This window comes from Phacochoerus africanus, chromosome 2 (assembly GCF_016906955.1).
Source record: "Phacochoerus africanus isolate WHEZ1 chromosome 2, ROS_Pafr_v1, whole genome shotgun sequence".
Lineage (NCBI taxonomy): Eukaryota > Metazoa > Chordata > Mammalia > Artiodactyla > Suidae > Phacochoerus > Phacochoerus africanus.
Window position 1 is genome coordinate 190709588 of NC_062545.1, and position 22762 is coordinate 190732349.

Below are 22762 nucleotides of genomic sequence, written 5' to 3' on the forward strand. Positions count from 1 at the left end.
GTCCTTGATCCTTGGATGAAAGGCATTATTACCTAAATACAGTATAATTATTTAGCCTAATGATAGGATTGCAATAGTAACTGTTGTGGGAAACCTTTCATAGATACTATCATATGTTAGAATCTACTATACTGAAGTGAGAGACATACCTAGAGGAGGATCCAGTCATCAAGAAGTGTGGGTGTTCTCTTCAACTTAGTTTCTCAAGCATCTGTGAAGTAGTATTTCTTTCCATTCTCCGTTGCAAAGGATATTAATGGCACAGTCAAGGGTACTGGCTTTGGGAAAACCTTGGTTCAAATTACTCTCTGACTTTATTATCTGCCTCAGTGTGGAAAAAAGCATGTGACTTTTTCAAGCCGATATTCTGGAAAGTAGTGGAGAAAATAAAAAAACTTCTCCTAGGTGTGATGTAATGTTGAAGTGAGAAGAATGCAGAGCGGGAATGGCCCAACGCCTGCCCCTTCTCAGATGCGCAGTAAATGTTAGAAGCACTCTCTGCTCCCTTGGTGGGGACCGGTGATTCATAGTGGAGTTAATTCTCATCAGACTGCCTATATTGCTTGATGGATCCAAGAGACTGCTAACATTTTACATGACTCTTGGGTCAAGAAAGTAACGTGGGCTGTGCCACTGCTCTCCAGGGGTGCTAACTGAACTGATCGTGTTGCTCCAGCTTTGATTGACCAGAACTCACCTATAGGCTTTTCTTGTGGGATAAGCCAAGAAAAGTGAGTACTAGGAAGCTGATGTTTGAGTTCTGGCCTCCCGAGTGGATTAATGGGCCAATTACCAACCAGAATCGGTTGGGAAAAAGAAGAGACGACTCTTGGCAGCATAATGCACTTGATGCTGTTGAATATTTTCAGTTTGTAAGGAATCTCTATCCTCTCCCATTTCCACTGCATGCAGAAGTCTGTTCTAGATATTCACGAAGAGGCTTAAAATGGAAAACTAGAACCTGCTCCTAAAGAGCTGGCTGTTAAGTAGTATAATGGTGTGAAGGTCTAATGCCACCAAAGGAGGAAGCACATGCACCTCTGCACAGATTGTGTGTAAGTCTGTTGCGAAGCTTAGAACACGGCGATGAAGAGAGTGGTCAGGGAGGACTTTCTGGAGGAGGTGAGTTTTGAGGAGGGGTGGAAAGTGAGAAGTGGAGGGGATCTGTGCTGATGGCTGTCTCCATTATCTGCAGCTAGTTTATCCTGTGATAGCAAAACCTCAATGGTTACAAGAGCAGAGGCCTTTCTCTTGCCATTGCCACATGTCCACTGTGGGTCAGCCATGGTTCTGCTCCATGCCATCTTCTACTTAAGACCAAGACCCAGGCCTGGTGGCATGGGAAAGAAAGACATGGTGAACTGCTAGCAGGTTCTAAGCTTATGCTTGGAAATGACACATGTCACTCCTGCCCACGTTTCTTTGGCCAACACAAATTATGTGACCACTACTAAGCTGACAGAGTAAGGATTTACCACCCACCCTTCTGTGGGACTGGCACTGCGAGGCCCATGGCCGAGGCTGAGGTCACTGGGATGGTTGGAGGATGCTGTTCTCTCCCCAGGATGGGTAGTGAATCATGTATTATGCTGGCTGTCAAGAAAGGCAGTAATGATTCATTGATGGGCTTGGTTTTACTTCCCACTTCAAGTGTTTTAAAACCATAGTCAACCTGAGAAGACAGATGCTGCTGGTAGCGGAAGGCCTCCCGGGTCATAGTGGAGCTGGTGGGCAGAGCTAGTGCCCTCAGAGCTTCCACCTCCACTGTTATCTCAGCTGCATTCCGTCAGCCTCCCCAGGTGAGATGCAGGCCAGAGCCTGTGTGGTGGCAGCTCCGTGTACATCTTGAAGACAGCTCATGAGTCTGTATTCATATGGGAGAAAATTCCGCTCTCTGCCTTATTGATGTCTTTATTCTGTGTGAAAATTGCCTACAGCTGTTAGTTGTTAAAAAGCCAATGCCACACCAGAACTTGAAGCCAAAACCATTGGAAAACAAATTATCTTGAGGTTTGTATCCCTCCTGTGAGTGATGGATGGATTTTTGTCTCCTCTTGACTTCAGGGACTTAAACCACAAATCCATCCAACAGCCAGGGGTATCCTGGGGCAAGGGAGGTGGACTCAGAGCCACTGAAAACTTCTGCCCTAGGTTCTCTTGAATAGCCGTAAAGGCAGTTCTGCCTCTGCCTGTGCACAGGAGAGGGTGGCCTCTGGAGTCTGAGCCCTCTGCAATCTAGGCTAACTTCCTTTGAGATGGTTTCTGTTGGAATTTGGATTTCCTCGCCTATAAAATGGGGATAATACCATATCTGTGATAGGGTTAGTGTGAAGATGAAAGAAGACAACTTCTTTTAAAAGGCTGGCACCTCGCCATGGGTGCTTTATGCCCCACATCCTAGTGCAGCAAGAGGGATAGGAGATAATGTAGGTATTTTCTGGGCACAACACCCCAGGCAAATATCCAGGTTTTCCCTTTTCTTGAAAGCTAATCTGCCTGCTGTGAGTGTGCCACTGTGGGTTGGAACTTGCAGGCCATTCTCCTTCTATCAGTTGGAAAGCATCTCATCAGAGCCGGTTGTTGTAAGTTAGTTTCCTTTGCCTCTTCTGATGAGTCACTCGTTTGATGTATTTCAAAGTGATACCAAATAGGTTGCTTTCAGAACTGCTCAGTGCAACCTTATCATGTCTTAAATAAAACAAGCCTGGATGGGAGGTTGGCCATGTGAATCTTTAAAGAAAGTGGGCCCTGAGGAGCCTCATACGCCAGCGGTATTTCTGCCACAAGTGGGACGTTCAGGAGCACTCTGATTTCAGGACACAGTGGTTTTTGGAGGTCCCAGTCCCACCCCATCCCCCTTTTAATAACAGCTTTATTGAGATAAAATTCACATCCTATGAAATTCACCTATTTCAAGTGTACAATTCACGGGCTTTGGTACATTCACAGTAGTGGCACCATCACTACAATACAATTTAGAACATTTCATCACTCCCAAAAGTAGCTTCCTTACCCATTAATCACTTGCCATTTCTCTCCAACCATACTGTCCCCAGGTAGCCACCAATGCACTCTCTGTTTCTGTGAATTTGTCCATCCTGGCCATTTCATATAAATGGAATCATATAATATGTGCTCCTTTGTGACTGCATCCTTTCCCTTAGCCTAATCTTTTCAGGATTTATCCATGATGTAGCGTGTACCAGGACTTCCTTTCCTGTTATTGTTGACTACTAGGTCCTTGCATGGACTTACCACATTGTGTTTTTCCATTCATCATCGATGGACATTTGAGTTGTTGTCAGTCTTGAACTAGTATGAGTAAGGCTGCTGTAAACATTTATATACATGGTTTTTGCATGGAAATATATTCGGTTCTCATGGGTATATACCTAAGAGTGGGATTTCTGGGTCATATGTAACACTGTGTGTAACTTTTGAGGAACGTCCAGATGCTTTTCCAAAGTGGCTGCAGTGCACCATTTGACATTTCCACCAGCAGTGTCCGAAAGTTCCAGTTTCCCGTATTTCTGCCAACTCTTGCTATTTTCCACTCCCTACTGATTGACCGGTTGCTTTTAAGTGGTTCGGTAGCTCCTGGAGACCTGAGGATGCGTAGCTTGGGAATTTTTTTTGTGTCTATGTAGATTGCCAGATAGAAAGTAAAGTCATCTGCCAACAATTTTTAAATGATTTGGGGTATTTAAAATAAAATATTGAGAATTAGTGCAGTGTCTGCTAACCGTTATATGATGCCTTTGAGCATCAATCCTTTGTCCTGTATTACCTCCCCTATCTCCCCACTCCACTTCTGCTTTGTCCTCTGCCTCAGCCACAAGGCAAGAACACAACCAATCTGAGACTCAGCACGGTTCCCATAAAATAAGATTCATCTGAAGTCTTGTCTTTTCTAAAGTCTGTCATTTTTAGGTCTTAGATAATTCCCACCAACCTATTTGAAGAGTGCTGGGCATGACCACTCTATACACTGTTCTTATTCAAGTAACTTTTTCCACTTGAATGTTAACGATGGAAGATTTCCTTTGAAATGAACAGAAGAATGTGACATCAATTGACAGATCATTCTTTCGATGGTTTTGTGTGTGTGTGTGTGTGTGTGTGTGTGTGTGTGTGTGTTAAGTGCCAGCTCTGGACCAGGCCCGGAGGTAACTGTTCCTTAATGATGTGTAGGGCTGAAGGTCTAGCAGAGGCAACAGGCAACTAAACATGTGCTCTTGTCTGATGTGACCAAGGGCTGTGAGAGGGGCTGCTCCAGAAGTACATTTTGTTGGGGAAAAAACTTTATTCCCCCCCACCTTTTTTTTTTTTCTCCACAAGGAGGGAGTTGACTCAGAGGTTTGATTTCCATCACACTTAGCTCTTTTGCTGGGAAGTAACATTCCTGGCTTCTCTTCTTTTCCATCTCCTTTTTGGAATATCCATGGCTCAGTCTCTCTTCCTTGTCTCTTTCTCTCTTTCTCTGCACATCTCCTGCTTTCAGAAAGCACACATTCTGCTATAAATTTCATAGGAGTGAACCTCCTTGGGGAGTTCTGCAGTTGTCCAGTTGTCCCTAACTGCTGGGTGAGTGTCTAATTGAGCCTTAAAAATCTCAGCAAGCCCACTCGTCTGCAGTTGAAAGTTGGGTTCTCCAACTCTAGTTCAGGAATAAAAAGGAAGGTATTTTGCTCTCCATTTGCTTGATTACTTCATCTAGTTGCATTTGATCCCATTCCTGTTGGGGAAAGAGGATGCTGCTTACTGACAACTACCCTCAAGCCTCACAGCCTTGGTGTGGAAGGATCTTTGAAGCCTTCCTAGAGGAAGTGATATTTAATGAAGACCTGAAAAACAGGAAAGAACTATCCAGGCAGAGGAGAGAAAAAAGTATCATAGACAGTGAAAATAGCATGTAGAGGGCTTACAGGTAAGAGAGAAAATGTGGAAGCTTCAAGGAACTAAAAATTCATTGTAGACAGACCATGAAATAGAAGATTGGGAGGATTGGAGTTCTGAGGGCCAGGAAAGGGTGATGAGGAAGATTGTATTGATTTACTTATATCCCTAAGATTCTTATTTGAACAGGGGACAGTACATCTGCTTTCTTATAGGTTTTCTCAGTGAACTAAATATACCAAAGTACATCAAAATATTTTGCTATTTGGTTATATTTACAAAAATAACCCTTGCTCATTGCAGTCTCTGCAAGGTGTCAGTAAGTTTAGCAAAGAGTGGCATGGCTCCTTGGGTAGATTCTGAATATGTTTTCCTTTGGGTCCAATTGTTGAGGTAAGATGCCTTGTTTCAATGCACACTTCCTCTGGCTACATTTATTTGAAATGGAAAAGAAAGAGAATTTGCTAGTACCCTTCCTTCTGATTTTTTATCCAAATATATAGACTCGAATATGCCAAGAGTTGATGGACTAAGTTCTTTCCTGCAGAATATTTCATAGCAATGGCTATATTGGAACTGATATTTCCTCACATGTTCCCTCAATTTTTTTGCCTTGTGAAACATCAGAATATACAACTGCTTTTCCTGGCCAAGATTTAGGTGAAAAACCAGGTTTATGACAAGACTGGTAATTATTTCTGAAGTGTACTTGAAATCAGTTTCACAGACTTACTAGAGGAAAATTTTCATATCTAATAGCATATAGCACTGAATTTATAGCTAGTTGTAAATAATAGGCAGTACCTAAACCTGAAATGTTACCAGTTCCATTTACACTGTTTTCTGGTTAATCTGCCTTCTTTCAAACTCAGTGTTTAGTATTCCATTTATTTGGCCAGTGAGTCTAATGTTTTGGGATAATATGTTACACGATGCTGTGCCTTCCATGAAACGTAAAATATTTTAAAGAAGCTTACTGAGAAATTTGTGATTTCTCATAAATGATCACCATTTATACTATTGAGGATTGGCAAAAAAATTAATATCTGAATGGGGAAGGTAGTGATAATGGACACCATAAACTGATGAGATTCGTATCTTCATAAATATAATCACTTACTATGGGTCAGTTTTAGTAAGTACTGAGCACACCCTCAACATTAGTAACAGCATAGAATTTGAGAAACGAAGGTAGTAGGAATGAGAATTTAGTTGACGTATCTGAGTTACATGAATTCACGGTCAAGGTAAGCTGTGCCAAATGATTTCCCTTGAGAACCCACATCAGTAGTCTCTTCATTTTTCATTATGTTCTGAAGTCACTTTGGTATGAAAGGAGCTACAGGAATCCAAGTTAGTTTTGCAGATTTACCAGTGTAAAAATTTTGTTCTTTTACTAGCTGTGTGCACTGTTACTCATCTTTTCAGGCTGTAAACATAATTTCTTTGATTACTGGGGCTATTTTTAAGCCCTCTTTAGTAATAAAATTCTTCTTTTATCACTAGAATTGATGAGAAGTTTCAACACTTTTTATCTCTTTTATTTTTAAGACTTGCCTTTTATATGAAGACCATGACTGAGAATAGAGGGTTTCTTGCAGGAGCTATTCAGTTCCTTGTCTCCAAGAAAGATGAAAAAAAAAAAAAAAAAAAAAGGGTAGCCAGAACATTTAATTTTAACCTGATTAATTTTAACCTATTGTTTCTTAATTGGAGTGTAAAGGATTGCTTGGTAATTAAGCAGAGGAAATCAAGCTGTATAAAGACTTCAAAGATATATCCAGAATAGTCTCCAAGTGTTCAGTTATCTGGAAGCCGAAAATCATAGTCTAATGAAAGAATTGATATTAAATTTGATCAGTTAAAAATTCTTTTCAGGAGTTCCCGTCGTGGCGCAGTGGTTAACGAATCCGACTAGGAACCATGAGGTTGCGGGTTCGGTCCCTGCCCTTGCTCAGTGGGTTAACGATCCGGCGTTGCCGTGAGCTGTGGTGTAGGTTGCAGACGCGGCTCGGATCCCGCGTTGCTGTGGCTCTGGCGTAGGCCGGTGGCTACAGCTCTGATTGGACCCCTAGCCTGGGAACCTCCATATGCCGCGGGAGCGGCCCAAGAAATAGCAACAACAACAACAACAAAAAAAAGACAAAAAAAAAATTCTTTTCAATTGACAAACCTATAATGGTTAAAATAGAAAATTCTGTTTAGCTGAAGGACAGAATTAGTTGTTAGAGAAGAGAAAAAAGTAATGAGCAGATATTCCCTTGACACTGTGGCATTTTTGGATGAATCAACTTGATGAGTTCATAGAACATGGACTGTTTGGAATGGTATGAAAATATGCAGTACATCGCAAAGGGAAGTGGGAATGTAAATATGGGCTTCAGTGTGTTCAGTGCTGAAATTCCTATGGGATAGAAGCACACTGCTGCCTATGTACAGTGAATTTAAAGATGACCAAGGAGTTCCCATCATGGCTCAGCAGAAACAAAACCCACTAGGAACCATGAGGTTGCCGGTTCCATCCTTGGCCTCGTTCAGTGGGTTAAGGATCTGGCGTTGCCGGGAGCTGTGGTGTAGGTTGCAGACACGGCTCTGATCCAGGGTTGCTGTGGCTGTGGTGTAGGCTGGCAGCCACAGCTCCAATTCAACCCCTAGCCTGGGAACCTCCATATGCCATGGGTGCAGCCCTCAAAAGACAAAAAAGACAAGAAAGAAAGGAAGGAAGGAAGGAAGAAAGGAAGAAAGACAGACCAAAAAACCCAGAAATATAAACAAATTATTTAGGCCCTGAGGACAACTGAAGCCTTGTGATACAGGTGATGCTGATATAGGTGGTTTTGCTTGCTTATATCTATTGTACTTTTGGATAGAACTTTGCTGTACATCCAGGAATCAAGAAAGATGGGCAATAGGTCTTCATCCCAGTGGGCAGCATACTTTTCTTTGAACTGGTTGAGGTGTGTCCATTTAGAGACAGTAAGATGGTCAACATGGTTTTTAAAGTTTCCTTCTTATCTTCTGATTGACTAAATCCAGAAAAAAGGTAAAACCACAAAACCATTTTATTCCTTCTAGTCCTGACTTTATATTTTATCTCACCAAGACCATTCCAAATGTCCTTTGCTCCAAGTTGTTAAATTTACGTTTTTTAAAATCTCACTTTAGATACTTTGATATTAATGAATACGTTTATTTCTGGGTACTTCTGATTGTTAACCCACTGCACTCACAGTAGGAACTCCTCTGGGTGCCTCTTTTTTTTTTTTTTCCTTTTTAGAGCCACACTCAAGGTTTATGGAAGTTCCTAGTCAAGGGATCAAATTGGAGCTGCAGCTCCTGGCCTACACCACAGCTCATGGCAACGCTGGATCCTTAACCTACTGAGTGAGGCCAGGGATTGAACCTGCAACTTCATGGTTCCTAGTCAGATTTGTTTCCGCTGCGCCACAATGGGAACTCCGAACTTTATTTATTTATTTTTTTAATGCAAATACTGCAAAACCATCTCTGAGCTAGTCCAGCATATGATCTAAACATGAAGATGTTAAAAGAAAAAGAAAAAAAACACATCAAATTCATACAATGTGGGCAAGGGAAATAAGAAAAATTAGATTCTTTTTCTTTTCTTTCTTTTTTTTTTTTTAAGAATGTCTTTGAGCTTATATGGTTATTAGGCTAAAGCAAGCAGATATAGGAAGGGGTTAACATACTTAAAAAACAGGGCAACCACAAATCAAAACCGGACATTCACAAAAACTGAAAAGTATTCAAACATAAAATAAATGGAAATCATCCAACCAAAAGAAGAAAGAAAAGAGAAACATAAAATCGACTGGAAAACAAGGTTTAAAATGGCAGTAAATACATGTCTATCAGTAATCACCTTAAATGTCAATGGACCGAATGCTCCAATCAAAAGACACAGAGTGGCAGATTGGATAAAAAAGCAAAAACTTCCAATCTGCTGCCTACAAAAGACTCACCTTAGGGCAAAGGACACTTATAGATTGAAAGTGAGGGGATGGGAAAAGATGTTTCATGCCAGTGGACCAAACAGGTGAGCTAGTAATGTTATATGAGTCCCCTTGGCCTTGATGATTTTCATTATTATGAGTCCTAAAGAGACACTGAGCTGTATGCATATATTTAGAGCTTTTTGCTACAATTTAAAATCTGATTATTTAACTTAATCCTCAGGCTACCACGTGCAGATTTATACAAAGTCAGCATACTGCACTTGCTCACCGACTCTTTATACATCCCCGTACAAACCAGCATAAGTTTTAAAGACTGGAGGATAATTTGATCTGCATAAGTAGTGTGGTTTAGGTACACTTTCAAGTGTAATTTTGAAAATTCATTTCATTAATGGCTAGAACAGTCTGGTAGTTTGTACAAATAACAGAACATGAGAATATATATTGAAGCACTGGGAATCATCTAAACACCATTTGCTCTCACAAAACATGTGTCACATGGCCCGCAGGAGGTGAATGCCCAATACGTGGATCATGTATTTCAATTCTAAACTATCCTGGACTCTTTTTGTCTGGGAGAGGAATCCTCCCTCCCTCACCTTCACTTCCCAGAATTCCTCTGGAATTTTACACTGTTTCTTGATTCATGTTGTAGGAGCTCAGTACCAGCTACATCTTTTAGTTATGATTTTCTGGCTCATGGATGGAGGGAAAAATATATGTGTAATATATAATATATGTTTTAGAAAATCAAATCCCTAAAAAAGTTGCAATTTTCCCCTCTTGTCCAATTTTAAATGAATCCTCTGGAAACATCCTATAGCTGCTAGCTCTTTATTTCATTACACAATGTAACATTTAAGAATTAAATTAAAGGGCTGAAAACTCATTTAGAATATATACATGGGTTGTTTTTAGAAAAGGTGGCATTTCTTGGATGTAGAAGAAAAAGCAAGTCCTTTGCCATCATTTTTTTCCACACTTTGGCATCTTTTAAGCAGTCAGTTTGAGTTAATTCCCATTTGGACACTCACTGGGTTAAATCCACTGTGAACAAGCACCACTGCACTGTCGAAGAGCACCATGGCACAGGCATCACATATGACTTTTTCACCCTCAGGATCCCCAGGGCCCAGAGCAGTCTGTGCCTAGTAAATGCTTGTGGCCTGAATGAATAATTAACTACTGAAGGATTACACATGAGATGCTTAGGAAGTATTTGAGCAAATGCATGAGTGTATGAAGTAATGACAGCTGAATCCAGCAGTTGGGTTCCTATTCTGAATTATTCTTGAAGTAGTAGCAATAGATTTGGGCTGATGCCCTGCACTCTTCCTGCGTCCCTGCCCAGCGTTGTCATTCTCTTTACTCATCCTCTTCATCTGGGTGTAAGTCACTGTGGCTGGTGTGAAGGGTAGCAGGTTAAAATGCTTGGGAATATTGTCTGACCTTATCAGCTCTCTACCCTGCATTATATGGTGACATAAATAAATAGCTGCCGTGTGGAGAGAGACTCATTGTGCTGGATCTCTCTTGACCCAATTAAAACTTAAAAGGGTCAGCTGAGCTGCCAAACAAGTCTCTATCAGGCATGCGGAGCAGGTGGGGATTGCTGGTGTCACTGAGGGAGGGAGAGGTGGAGAACTTGGCTTAGTTGCCCACAGGGCCTTAGGGCACCTTTCTCATCTGTCACATTTACAAGCTGGTTCTGTGCTCAGGAAACAAAAGTCCCTCCATTCAATAAGGAAAACAGTGCTTAGAAATTGTCTCAATTGAGCCTTGCCAGCAGACTTTGTATTAGATTATGACCATAAAAATTGGGAATTTCAGTGGCTGGCTGGGTATCGAGAGATGATTTGAACATACCTTTAGAACAGAATTATTTATTTTAGAGTACATGGAAACTGCTGGTGATGCAGACTACTTAAAAGTTACTTGAAGGAGTTTGTAGTGGAAATCGCACAAAGCCCAATAAGAAGCCTACAGATTTAGCAGCAGACTTTGTCTAGCAAACTAGATATAGTTTCCATTGCCTACTACTCAAGGTAGGAAAGAAATAGTATAAAACAGCTAACCATGTGTAGCAAGAAACTAAAAATTATTTCTATTAGCCTCTGCTTTGGGGCATTCTCACTTCTTATTTTTATATATCTAGTGAAAACACATCTATCAGACACAGAACATTACTGTGTAGGTGGTGGTGAGTCATGTTGTGGTATTTTGTGTAAAATGACTAAGAATGTTGGCAGAAATTTTACAGGCTGAGAACCTTCAAGGTTTGTTCTCTGTGTGTACACATCCCTTTAGGGATTTAAAACTCGCTGTTGTTTTCCATTTATGTCTTTTCCTGACTGGTTAGGACAGGTAATAATTCACTGAATGCACCTCTATTTAATGAACAGAAGTCTTATCTAACTTTCAGGTTTCAAACCTCCACTTGGAAAATAAAATACTATGCTCAGGGTCATTGTGGTTAAATTTTAAGAGCTCTCATGGCAATTCATGACTCCTGGATATGATGATCATTTGCCATGGTGAGGATGGATGTTCATAAATATAATGATTTATTGCAGCTGAATAGTACATTTTCTCTATACATTTATAAAAGTGGTGTTTTCCTGCTGCTGAAGTGTCACTCTTCGGCCTTCTGTTGGCTTTGTCTGGCCTTTTCCTGCACTGCAGTTCTTATCACCATATCATGTGACTTAAGACCTGGCCACTTGTCCTGCTGCATTGGCTTATACTTGATAGTGCTGAGTTTTGAGGTGGGAGGCAGGGGTTGACAAGGGAGAGGGCTAAATCCAGAGAAGACACTACCGATGTTGGGTTTATGTGAGGTGAACCTGGGGGTTGCTGCCTGCTGGGCCTGTGGGAAATCTTTGTTGGGTGGGATTAGAATGGGTGCTTTGGGCCTGTTTGCTGAGGGTAAATACCTGGGGTATTTAATTTGAAGGAGAAAAGTTAGCCTTGTCTGAGTCATAAAATGTTAGAAATTCGGTGAGCTCTGTACACTGAGTCAGATGGGTGATTACCTGGTCAAGAACCATTTCAAAACCAAAATCAGCCAAACAAATCCAAGAACAAAAAACCCCAAACAACCCAAAACAGAAACACACACAAAACAGTGGGTTGATTGGCAGGTTAACCAAGAGTCTGTCTGTATTAGTTTCTCCGTCTCATTTATTAAATCTCTGTTTCCCCCAGCATTCACGGACTATCTTTCTACTTCCGTGTGAATATAAAGAGCTAGCTTAGCTCCTTAGAAAAAGAAATCTGAATTCTTTCATTAGAAATTTCTCTGTTTAGCTGAAAACTCATGTTTTGCTGGCTTGCTAAAATCTGTTGACTTAGTAGCTTGTCAAAGAAAAAAATGCTTTAAATATTGCGTTGCAGGTGTCATAAATAATCCCATATTTTAGTTTAGTTCACATCTCTGACAAGAGCTTTTCAGTTCATTCAAGACTCTTATTGTATATTATTTCAAAATTCCTTCCCTTGCTTTATCTAGCAAATCAATCCATTTCCTTAGATTTATTTGTGCTGCACCAATTGTTTTCTGATTAATAGAGATTTCTCTATAGAGCTGCCTGCTGACTCTAGAGTGCAGGATTGGTGGGATTTCTTTGTACAGAATCTTTTAGAATTGGAGCTTTATAATATGCTTTTGTTAGGAATAAAGCCTAGAACTTTAGTTCCCACAGCTGGGCTTCCTTCAGATTTCTTCTTAATAAAAGATGTCTAATTATTGCTATTTCTCCAAGATATTATATACTCTCAATATTTTATAAAAATATGAAAAACATAATTAGTACCTTCCCCAAGAAGAAAAGCCTTTAGGGTTTTGCTTGTTGGTTTCAGTTTTTAAGAAACTTGAGCTTTCTGTGCAGAAGGATGAGGCTTGGTGCAGATTTTTTTTTTTAATCATTTGCTGAATCATCTTCCTCTAACTTTTTAAAAACTCTATCCAGGAAAAAATAACATGAAAAGAAAATTCTTTGGCCGATGAAAGGAACTAGGCCCTTGAAGTCTCAGGTAGGGTAGCAGGAACTAAATTTATTTGATTCATCTTTGCATTAATCGCCAGTCCTCAAATCACTATCTGACATAGCTGGATTGCAAAAAGGAAAAACAAAACCCGAGGTGAGCAGAGGAAAAGTAAAAGAAGTAACCAGGATGCTTCCTGGTGTTGGGCTAACTACATCTGTTTGTTAATCTTAGTGAAAAGCTTGGCTCTTAGCTCACAAAGGAATCAGTATTTTTCTCTGGCACCACTGCTCAGAAGAACACAGAACACTGAAAAGGTTCTTCAAGATTTAAGATTAACATGTCACCTCATATTGGGCCTTGGAGGAAACATTGTCCATCTCTTGACCTAAATGAAATGAATACTAGGAGGATCTATGTAATTTTCAAGGAAAGCACAAGAAAATTTCATGTATACGATCTTGGTCTCAAACAAAAATTGTGTCTGAAATTGTAACATTTGAACCACTTGCTCCAAAGAGGCCCACTTTTTTCCCTTTCCCTCCTCTTCATACATTTCTTTTCAGTTTCACATCTAAACTGACTCCCTGGTTTATCTAATGTTCATCCAGTCTTTCTTATGTACACAAAGCTCTATTTGCTCTAATTTTTCTGTTTTCCTGGGGCTCCAGCAGCCAGGCTTGATTTTTTTTTTTTAAAGAAGCTTTATTGAGATATAATTTACAGGCCATAGGATTGACCCATTGTAAGTGTACAGTTCAGTGTGTTTTAGTAATTTTTACAGTTGTGCCACCATCACCCTGATCCAGTTCTAGAACATTTTCATCACTTCATCTCCTCTGTGTCCATTCACAGTCAGTCTCTGCTCTGGCCTCTAGCCCCAGGAAACCAATGATCTACTTTTGCCTCTTATAGATTTACTTTTTTCCTTTAAAAAAAATCACATAGAGCGATACTGAGATACAGTGATCCTGATCACTTGGTTTTCCATGGTTGACTCTTCAGTGTTCAAATTAAGTATCAAAATGAAAAATTTAAGTCTTTTTTTTTCTTTTTCTTTTTAGGTATGCATCTGTCAACCCCAAACTTCCATCTGTCCCCTTTTCTCCCTGCTTCCTCCTTGGCAAACACAAGTCTGCTCTCCATGTCCATGATCTGTTTCTGTTTTATAGATAGATCATTTATGTCATTTTTTAGATTCCACATATAAATGATATCATATGGCATTTGTCTTTCTCTTTCTGACTTACTTCACTTAGTATGAGAATCTCTACTTCCATCCATGGTGCTGCAGGTGGCATTATTTTGTCCTTTTTAATGGCAGAATAGTATTCCATTGTATATACATGCCACATCATCTTAATCCATTCATCTGTCAGTGGACATTTGGATTGTTTCCATGTCTTGGCTATTGTGAGTAGTGCTGCAGTGAACACAGGGGTGCATGTATCTTTTTGAATGAAAGTTTTCTCTGGATATATGCCCAGGAATGGGATTGCTGGATCATGTGGTGGTTCTATATTTAGTTTTCTGAGGTACCTCCATAGTGTTTTCCATAGTGGTTGTACCAATTTGCATTCCCACCAACAGTGAAGGAATTTTCTCCATACACTCTCCAGCATTTGTTATTTGTAGACTTACTAATGACGGCCATTCTGATGGTGTGAGCTAGTACCTCATTGTAGTTTTGATTTGCATTTCTCTAATAGTGATGTTGAGCATTTTTTTCATGTGCCTCCTGGCCTTCTGTATGTCTTCTTTGGAGAATTGTCTGTCTAGTTCTTCTGCCCATTTTTTGATTGGGTTTTTTGTTTTGTTTTGTTTTTTGATATTGAGCTGTATGAGTTTTTTTTTTTATTTTATTTTAAGCCTTTGTCAATTGCATCATTTGGAAAGATTTTCTCCCATTTTGTGAGTTGTCTTTTCATTTTTTTATGATTTCCTTTGCTGTACAAAAGCTTTTGAGTTTAATTTGGTCCTATTCGTTTATTTGTGTCTTTATTGTCATTATTCCAGGAGATGGATCAAAAAAGATGTTGCTGTGATTTATGGCAAAGAGCATTCTGCCTATGTTTTTCTCTAGGCGTTTTATAGCATTTGGCCTTATATTAAGGTGTTTAACCCATTTTGAGTTTATTTTTGTGTATGGTGTTAGAGAGTGTTCTAATTTCATTTGTTTACATGCAGCTGTATAGTTTTCCCAGTAGTACTTATTGAAGAGACTGTCTTTCCTCCACTGTATGTTCTTGCCTCCTTTGTCATAGATTAGTTGACCATAGGTGCTTGGTTTATTTCTGGGCTTTCTATCTTGTTCCATTGATCTAAATTTCTGTTTTTATGCCAGTGCTGTACTGTTTTTTGTTTGTTTTGCTTTGTAGGGCTGTGGCCATGGCATATGGAAGTTCCCAGGCTAGGAGTTAAATTGGAGCTGCAGCTGCCGGCCTAGGCCACAGCAATGCCAGAGCCAAGATGTCTGCAACGTACACCACAACTCACAGCAGCGCTGGATCCTTAACCCACTGAGTGAAGCCAGGGAACAAATTTGCATCCTCATGGGTCCTAGTAGGGTTCATTAACTGCTGAGCTACCAAGGGAACTCCCTGTTTTTTGTTTTTTGTTTTTAGGGCCACACCTGTGCCATATAGAAGCCTATCGCAGACTAGGAGTCCAATTGGAGCTGCAGCTGCTGGCTTATGCCGCAGCCACAGCAACACAGGATCCAAGCCAACTCTGTGATCTACACAACAGCTCACGGCAATGCCAGATCCTTAACCCACTGAGTGAGGCCAGGGGTTGAACCCTCATTCTTGTGGATGCTAGTGGGATTCCTTTCTGCTGTGCCACAACGGGAACTCCCCCATAGTGTTTTGATGACTGTAGCTTTGTAGTATAGCCTGAAGTCAGGGAGCCTGATTCCTCCAGTTCCTTTTTTTTTTTTCTTTTCAATATTGGTTTGGCTATTTGGGGTCTTTAGTGTTTCCATACAAATTTTAAAATACTTTGTTCTAGTTCTGTGAAGAATGTCATTGGTAATTTGATAGGGATTGCATTGAATCTGTTATTTCGACTATATTGATTCTTCTAATCCAAGAGCATGATATATCTGTCCATCTATTTGTATCATCTTTGACTTCTTTCATCACAGTCTTAGATTTTTCAGAGTTCAGCTCTCTTGTCTCTTTAGGTAAGTTTATTCCTAGGTATTTTGTTCTTTTTGATGTGATGGTAAATGGGATGATTTCCCTAATTTCTCTTGCTTCTTTTTTATGTTAGTATATAGAAATGCAACATGTGGTGCGCACCTGCAGCATATGGAAGTTTCTGAGCCAGGGGTCGAGTCACAGCCACTGTAGAAGCCATGCCAAGTAGTTATGCTGTGAGCCACAAGGGAAGTCCAAGAAATTTGTTGTAATATTATTTTGAAACAATTTCAGAGCATGAAGAAATTAAAGATGTAAGACAATTTCAAATTAGTTTGCAATCAATTCTTTTTCCTCCTTTGATCATTTGTGCTTTCATTCCCCAGCTTGCCCAGCAATGTATCTTAAATGACGTCAAGTAGCTGGAGAAAAAAGAAGCCAAAAGCAATCCATGCATGTTGTAACTAAAGAAAGGCCCCGGGAGTGGTGTCCATGAGATGGGGTGTAGATTCAAACATGAAGGCAAAACTAAAGCTAGGAGCTTCCAGAACAAACCGTAGAACATCATCTGCATGTTGCATACATTTCTTACAGATGACAAAAAGCACTCACTCTAAAAGGAAAAATATTAATAAATTAGATTTCATCCCCCAAACCCCACTTAGTCATCAAAATAGATGGTTAACAAAATGAGCAGGCCCAGGCTAGTCAAAATACACTCAATACATACCTCTGGCAAAGTACAGCAATAAGACAGGCAACTCAGAAGTGGACAAAAGATTTGAATAGATGCCTCATAAAAGAATATGTGTGAATGGCACGTGAATGTGTGACAAGGTGTATCCATGTGAAAATGCAAATTAAAACTGCATTGAGATATCTATTCTGTTCCATTGGTCTGTCTGTCTGTTTTGATACCAGTACCACACTGTTTTGATGACTGTGGCTTTGTAGTATTTCTTGAAGTCTGGGAGAGTTATGCCTCCTGCTTGGTTTTTGTTTCTCAGGATTGCTTTGGCGATTCTGGGTCTTTTGTTGTTCCATATAAATGTTTGGATTGTTTGTTCTAGTTCTGTGAAAAATGTCCTGGGTCATTTGATAGGGATTGCATTGAATCTGTAGATTGCTTTGGGGAGTATGGCCATTTTTACAATGTTGATTTTCCCAATCCAGGAACATGGAATATCTTTCCATTTCTTTACATCTTCTTTGATTTCTTTGATTAAAGTTTTATAGTTCTCGGCATATAGGTCCTTTACCTCCTTGGTCAGGTGTATTCCGAGGTATTTGATTTTGTGAGGTGCAATTTTAAAAGGTATTGCATTTTTGTATTCCTTTTCTAATATTTCATTGCTGGTATACAGAAATGCAACTGACTTCTGAATCACTTCAAGTAAACTAGGATGGCTCAGATTAAAAAGACAGAGCACCAAATGTTGGTGAGAATGTGGAGTAACTGCAAATGCCATATATTGTAGGTGGGAGAGTAAATGGTGCAACCAGCTTCAAAAGTGTAAAGTGCAAGAACCACTTCAGTGTATACCTTTGCCAAACTCAGAAATGTGTATTTAAGTGTCTCTAACGTACAGATGTGTCTCTTAAAGCAGTGCATTTACTGTATGTACATTTTACTGCCCCCCAAAAAAAAAATGGGATTTAATCATCGAGATGCACTGATCTTCACCATATCCCACAATAATCCCCTCTCTCCTTCCTTCCCAGCTGACTTACCTTCCCTCACCTTCCTTTTTTTTTTTTTTTTTTTTGAAATTCAGCTATGTTAGATATTGTTTGGGGAACTGGAAATTAATGCAAAGATGAACAGAACAAATTTCATTCCTGCCCTCTGGGGATGAATCTAGAAAGGGGGTCAGATATGCTAATAACATAACTGCAGCAAAGTAATAAATGCCATGAGGTTAGGAGAGCAGAGAGGGCTGCCCACCCCAGGAAAGTCAGGGTAAGCTGCCTGGGGGGAATAGCTGATCCTCTGTAAAAGCTTGGGTAGACGGGATTGACCTTTAGTCATGGTGGGAAGGGCTCTCCAGGAATAGGGAACACGATGTGGAAAAGTTTCAGAAGTGGGCAACTTGTGATCCCAAGTGCTAAAAAATGGCTACTGGAGGAGGAGGAGGTGAGGTGAGGGGAGGTGGGACAAGTCAGTAAAGACCAAATCATGAAGGGAGTTACCTACCAGCAAAGGAATTTGGACTTTATCCTGAAAAGAAGAGCAAACATTGAAGACTTCTATCATCTTGTCTTCCTAAGTTGAATCTACATTTCGTGAAATTGGGGTCTGTTATTCATCTTGGCGTTCTTTATAATGTCTGGCCATGGTCCTGGAGGGGGTAGGGCATTCACTGAGTAGGTGTTGATGGATCTCTAAAGCTGTGTGATAGTCTTAGAGTCTTGCATGCTTGTTTCAGTCATGTTATTAAAAGAGAATGAGTCAGAGCAGAGATACTTTTGGAATGGAGGGGCAGGGGTCTCGTTACACTGGGCATTATGCCTAGACACTCCCAGTGACTTCGTCTATGTCACTCTCCTCACTCAGATCTGCCAGTGACCTCTGATTGCTCTTAAGATAAAGACCAAAGTTCACAGTGGCCTGCAAGTCTCTGTTCACTGTCCCGAAGTGCTTTTTTGATGGATTTAATTCCTATTCATTTCTCAGACCTCATTTCCCATCACTCACAGCCTTCAGGGCCCTACCTTTCCCCAGAGCAAGCAATCTCTGGATCACAGCTCTCAGCTCCATGTGTGAGCATCAGTTTGTGTGATTATTTTGTTTCCCTTCTGCCTGATCGAGCACATGAATGAACAGGCTAGTGTTTAAGAACATGGGCCCTGGCACTGGACAGTCTAGCCTCAAGTTCCTCTGGTACCATTTACTAGCTTAGTTACCTCACGCAGTCCATTTAATTGCTCTGATTCAGTTTCCTGGAAAGTGGGGTAACATTACCCACATTATAGGATAATTGTGAGGGCAAACTAAATTAATCCATATAGAACACTCTTACTAAGCACACAGAAGGTCCTCAATAATTGTTAGCTGTTACCTTTATTGATATCCATGTGTTCCTTCCCATTTTCTTACAAAGTTATATCCAGAGGCCCTATAGCAATTTTTAATATATTTTTTTTTATCTTGTGGCCGTTCCCTCCTTGCATGCAACCACGTGCCCTGAGTCCTAGTTCAACTGGGATATTCAAAATCCATCATTTCTGTGTTTCAGCAGAAGCAGAAGTTTTTCTGACTCTAACAGAAAAAGATGATAATGTTAATACTTTTTGCTGTGAATTTCTAGGTTTTAGTATTCACAGGTTTCTTCACACCTCCGCACAGTGAGCAGAAACACAGTGGTGTAATATAGTAAAGGGGGCTATATTAATAGCCCTGTTCTCTTTCACAAATTGCAAACCTTTCCTCCAAGCTAAGCACCTGTTATCAAGCTGTTTGAATGACTGACCTGATCTTTATGCCACCCCTAGAAAACCGTAATTGTTGGGAAGTGATTTGTGTCACCATTTCCCCTGTATTCATCAGTGGACGAGAACAGGTATAACTTACAGGATATTAGAAAAGGAAGAAAGGAATAAAAATAATTACTGCACATTTATAACGGTTGCATGCCAGCATTTTAACATTATAACATATTCCTTTATAATGCAATTTTCTCTAAATATTTTTCGTTCTTTCCCTGGTTGCTCAATGTTGAAATTCTTAACTAGTTTCTTATGGTCAGGGTATAATAGTGTGTGTGTGTTTTAGTGACTTAACTGTTTACCTTACTCTTAAAAGACAACAGCACCTGAAATGTATTTAAATGATGAGAGAACTAAACCGCAGTACAGTTGCTCCTCCCTATGTCTGCTGAGTTGATGGTGCTAATCCTCACACAGCCCCGCAAGAAAAATGATGCCCATCCTGGAGGTGAGGAAGCAGAGGCTTAAGGAGATGAAGAATTTCCCCTGGCAGCCAGCACATAGCAGACCTTGCGTGGCGAGGCCCTGGAGGTGCAGGTGTTAACAAGATAGGGCATAAGAGGATCACCAGTAGCAATCCTGGCAAATTAATTTGGGGTTATAAACAGAAGATCTCAAAAGACAGGCTGAAGAATGTAGATTAATTTTACAGGAGTTCCAATAGTGTCTCAGTGAGTAAAGAACCCGACTAGTACCCATGAGGATGAGGGTTCAATCCCTGGCCTCGCTCAGTGTGTTAAGGATCCAGTGTTGCCGTGAGCTGTCGTATAGGTCACAGATGTGGCTCAGATGTGGAAGGATTAGAAGGGCGCAAATGCAGCTGGATTTGCTGTGGCTGTGTGGTAGACTGGCAGCTGCAGCTCTGATTTGACTCCTAGCCTGGGAACTTGCATATGCCCCAGATGGGGCCCTTAAAAAGTAAAAAATAAATAACTAAAATGTCTCTGACCCATCCATCTGCTGCCCTTAACTAGATAAATTTCCTAGAAGAATAAAAGTGTACAAGAAGCTCAATACCATTAATAATGTTGACCATGGATTGAGTTATTAAATTCTAGTAACTGTTCTCCATACACTTGATAGTCATACTCTCATTGTTGTTTGTTAGTTATGGATGTTCATAAATTGCCTTCCTTTGGTGTCCAATCTAAGCAGCATACCACTGTATAATTCATGTTTCCAGACACTGATCTGGGAGGCTAAGCGTCTGGGCTCTGGAGTCAGACAGCCGTAGGCTTAAACTCCACCCCATCATTTACCAGGCGTGTGGTCTTGGAGCAGGTGACTTACTCAGCCTTCCTCCAGACTCTCCCCCAGCTATACTACAACAGGTATCATTATCACAAGGAGGACATCATCATGCATGGAATTCTGAGGGTCTTTATGAGACCTAAAGGAGAAAACACCTGCCCGGTGCTTGGTACGTTGGGGTACTTAATAAATACTGGTGGTGCTTACTGGGATCCAGATATCACTTCCTTGCTCAGAACCTTCATTGGCCCTTCTTGGTCAAGAAAAGAAACATCTTAGTATGACATTTAAGATCTCCCACAAACTGGCCCCTCCTTACCTCTCAAACCTTTCCATCCTTTGATCCTTTGCACAAACCCAGTGCTTCAATTCAGCTGGTCAGGAATACCCATACACTTCAGTCCCACATCCTGGCTTTTGGCTCTTTTCCTCCAGCCTCTCATCCTCTCCCTTGGACCCATCCTGATAGTGTTTGTGGAGCCACCTCTACCAGACCCTCATCTGTAATAGGATCAAATCCTTTCAAACCCTGCAGCTTTAATGGCCTTGAATGCTCAACCCACTTTCCCCATCCTTCTGTGAGTGGAGGGATGTGCCTTGTCCCTCTAGCTTGCTGGTGCCCAGGCCAAGGACCTGCTTTTTTTTTTTTTTTTTTGGTCTTTTTATCTTTTTAGGGCTGCACCTGCAGCATATGGAGGTTCCCAGGCTAGGGGTCTAATCAGAGCCGTAGCCGTAGCCGCCAGCCTACACCATAGCCACAGCAACGCCAGATCCGAGCCTTATCTGCTACCTACACCACAGCTCATGTCAACGCCGGATCCTTAACCCACTGAGCGAGGCCAGGGATCGAACCCGCAACCTTATGGTTCCTAGTCAGACTTGTTAACCATTTCACCATGACGGTGAATGATGCTAACGTGCTTTCTTAATGATGCTAACGTGCACCTGCACCTAGCTTCTTCGTCTTTCCCAAGTTCATTTAATTATATGTTGGTGTTTTCTCACCCTGATGATGTTGATAACTTCCTGGGTAGGAGTAACATTTACTCTGTGAAATAACAATTACTATTTTTCTTCTCAGGATGAACTTGACCTCACAGACAAACACAGGGAAGCCATGTTTGCACTTCCAGCAGAGAAAAAATGGCAAATATACTGCAGCAAGAAAAAGGTAAGATGTTTATTTTGGTTACAGTTAACTGGAAGGTTGTCTTTTTTGGTGCCCATTGCTTTCCCATTTCACCACCAGAATTCAGACAGTTCTTTACAATGTAAAAACCAGATGGAATGTGTCCTGTGGTGTCCCAGCTGCTACATGTGTCAGAGAGCAAACTCCTCGGATGCAGTTTTTTATCAACAGTTCATTGCACCCATCACCTCACGTCATTTTTTGTGACCCCATGTAAGCGAGACCCCAATTAACATCAGCTTACGGAAAACTGAAGTGTTTCCCTTTGCTCTGCCTAAGTATATACGTAGGTAGGTTAGGATGTGCATTGTGGTTCATGATTATAGTTCACAGCCCTCTGGGTCTGCCTTCTAACAACTTTCCTTCTCACCCTAAGGTATGGCCTGTCCTCGTGGTGAGGGGCCTCTTGAGCTATGTCTCATTCCAGACCAGGAATGGAGGCAAGGGGAAGGCAAAGCCCCCACCCGGCTCTTAGGTCCGAGTCTGAGAGTGACCCACCTGAATCCCCCTCACACCCCACTGTTAGCTATAGGGTCACACCCTCCTGCCAGGAATGCAGTCTTATTCTGGGGTAGGAGGTGGGGGGCAGAGATAAGAGCTGAGGTTCTGGTACCTTTGGAGGAGAAGAGAAAAGGCATTGAAAAAAGGGCAGTGAAAAAATCCTAACTCTGTGCCCTATCGTCCGTGGCACTGGGCCTCACCCCCCAGACTGTGTCTCCTTCAGTAAAGCTCCCCCTGCCCTCTTTTAAAGCCTGTGGCATAATCTTAGACTGTTCTCACAGCCATTTGGAGAACCGGTTCTGTTCATGGCCACCTTTTGCCACTTTCTCTTCTGTTCC

At 41.0% G+C, this 22762-nt stretch overlaps 1 protein-coding gene across 1 annotated transcript in view; it reads left to right on the forward strand.

Moving 5' to 3' along the window:
- Positions 1-22762, forward strand: part of DAAM1 (dishevelled associated activator of morphogenesis 1) — a 175850-nt gene that overhangs the window by 71485 nt on the left and 81603 nt on the right. Inside the window, exon 3 of the mRNA XM_047767453.1 lies at positions 21816-21905. Coding sequence (XP_047623409.1) covers positions 21816-21905 — 90 coding nt within the window. The remainder of the gene's footprint in view (positions 1-21815; positions 21906-22762) is intronic.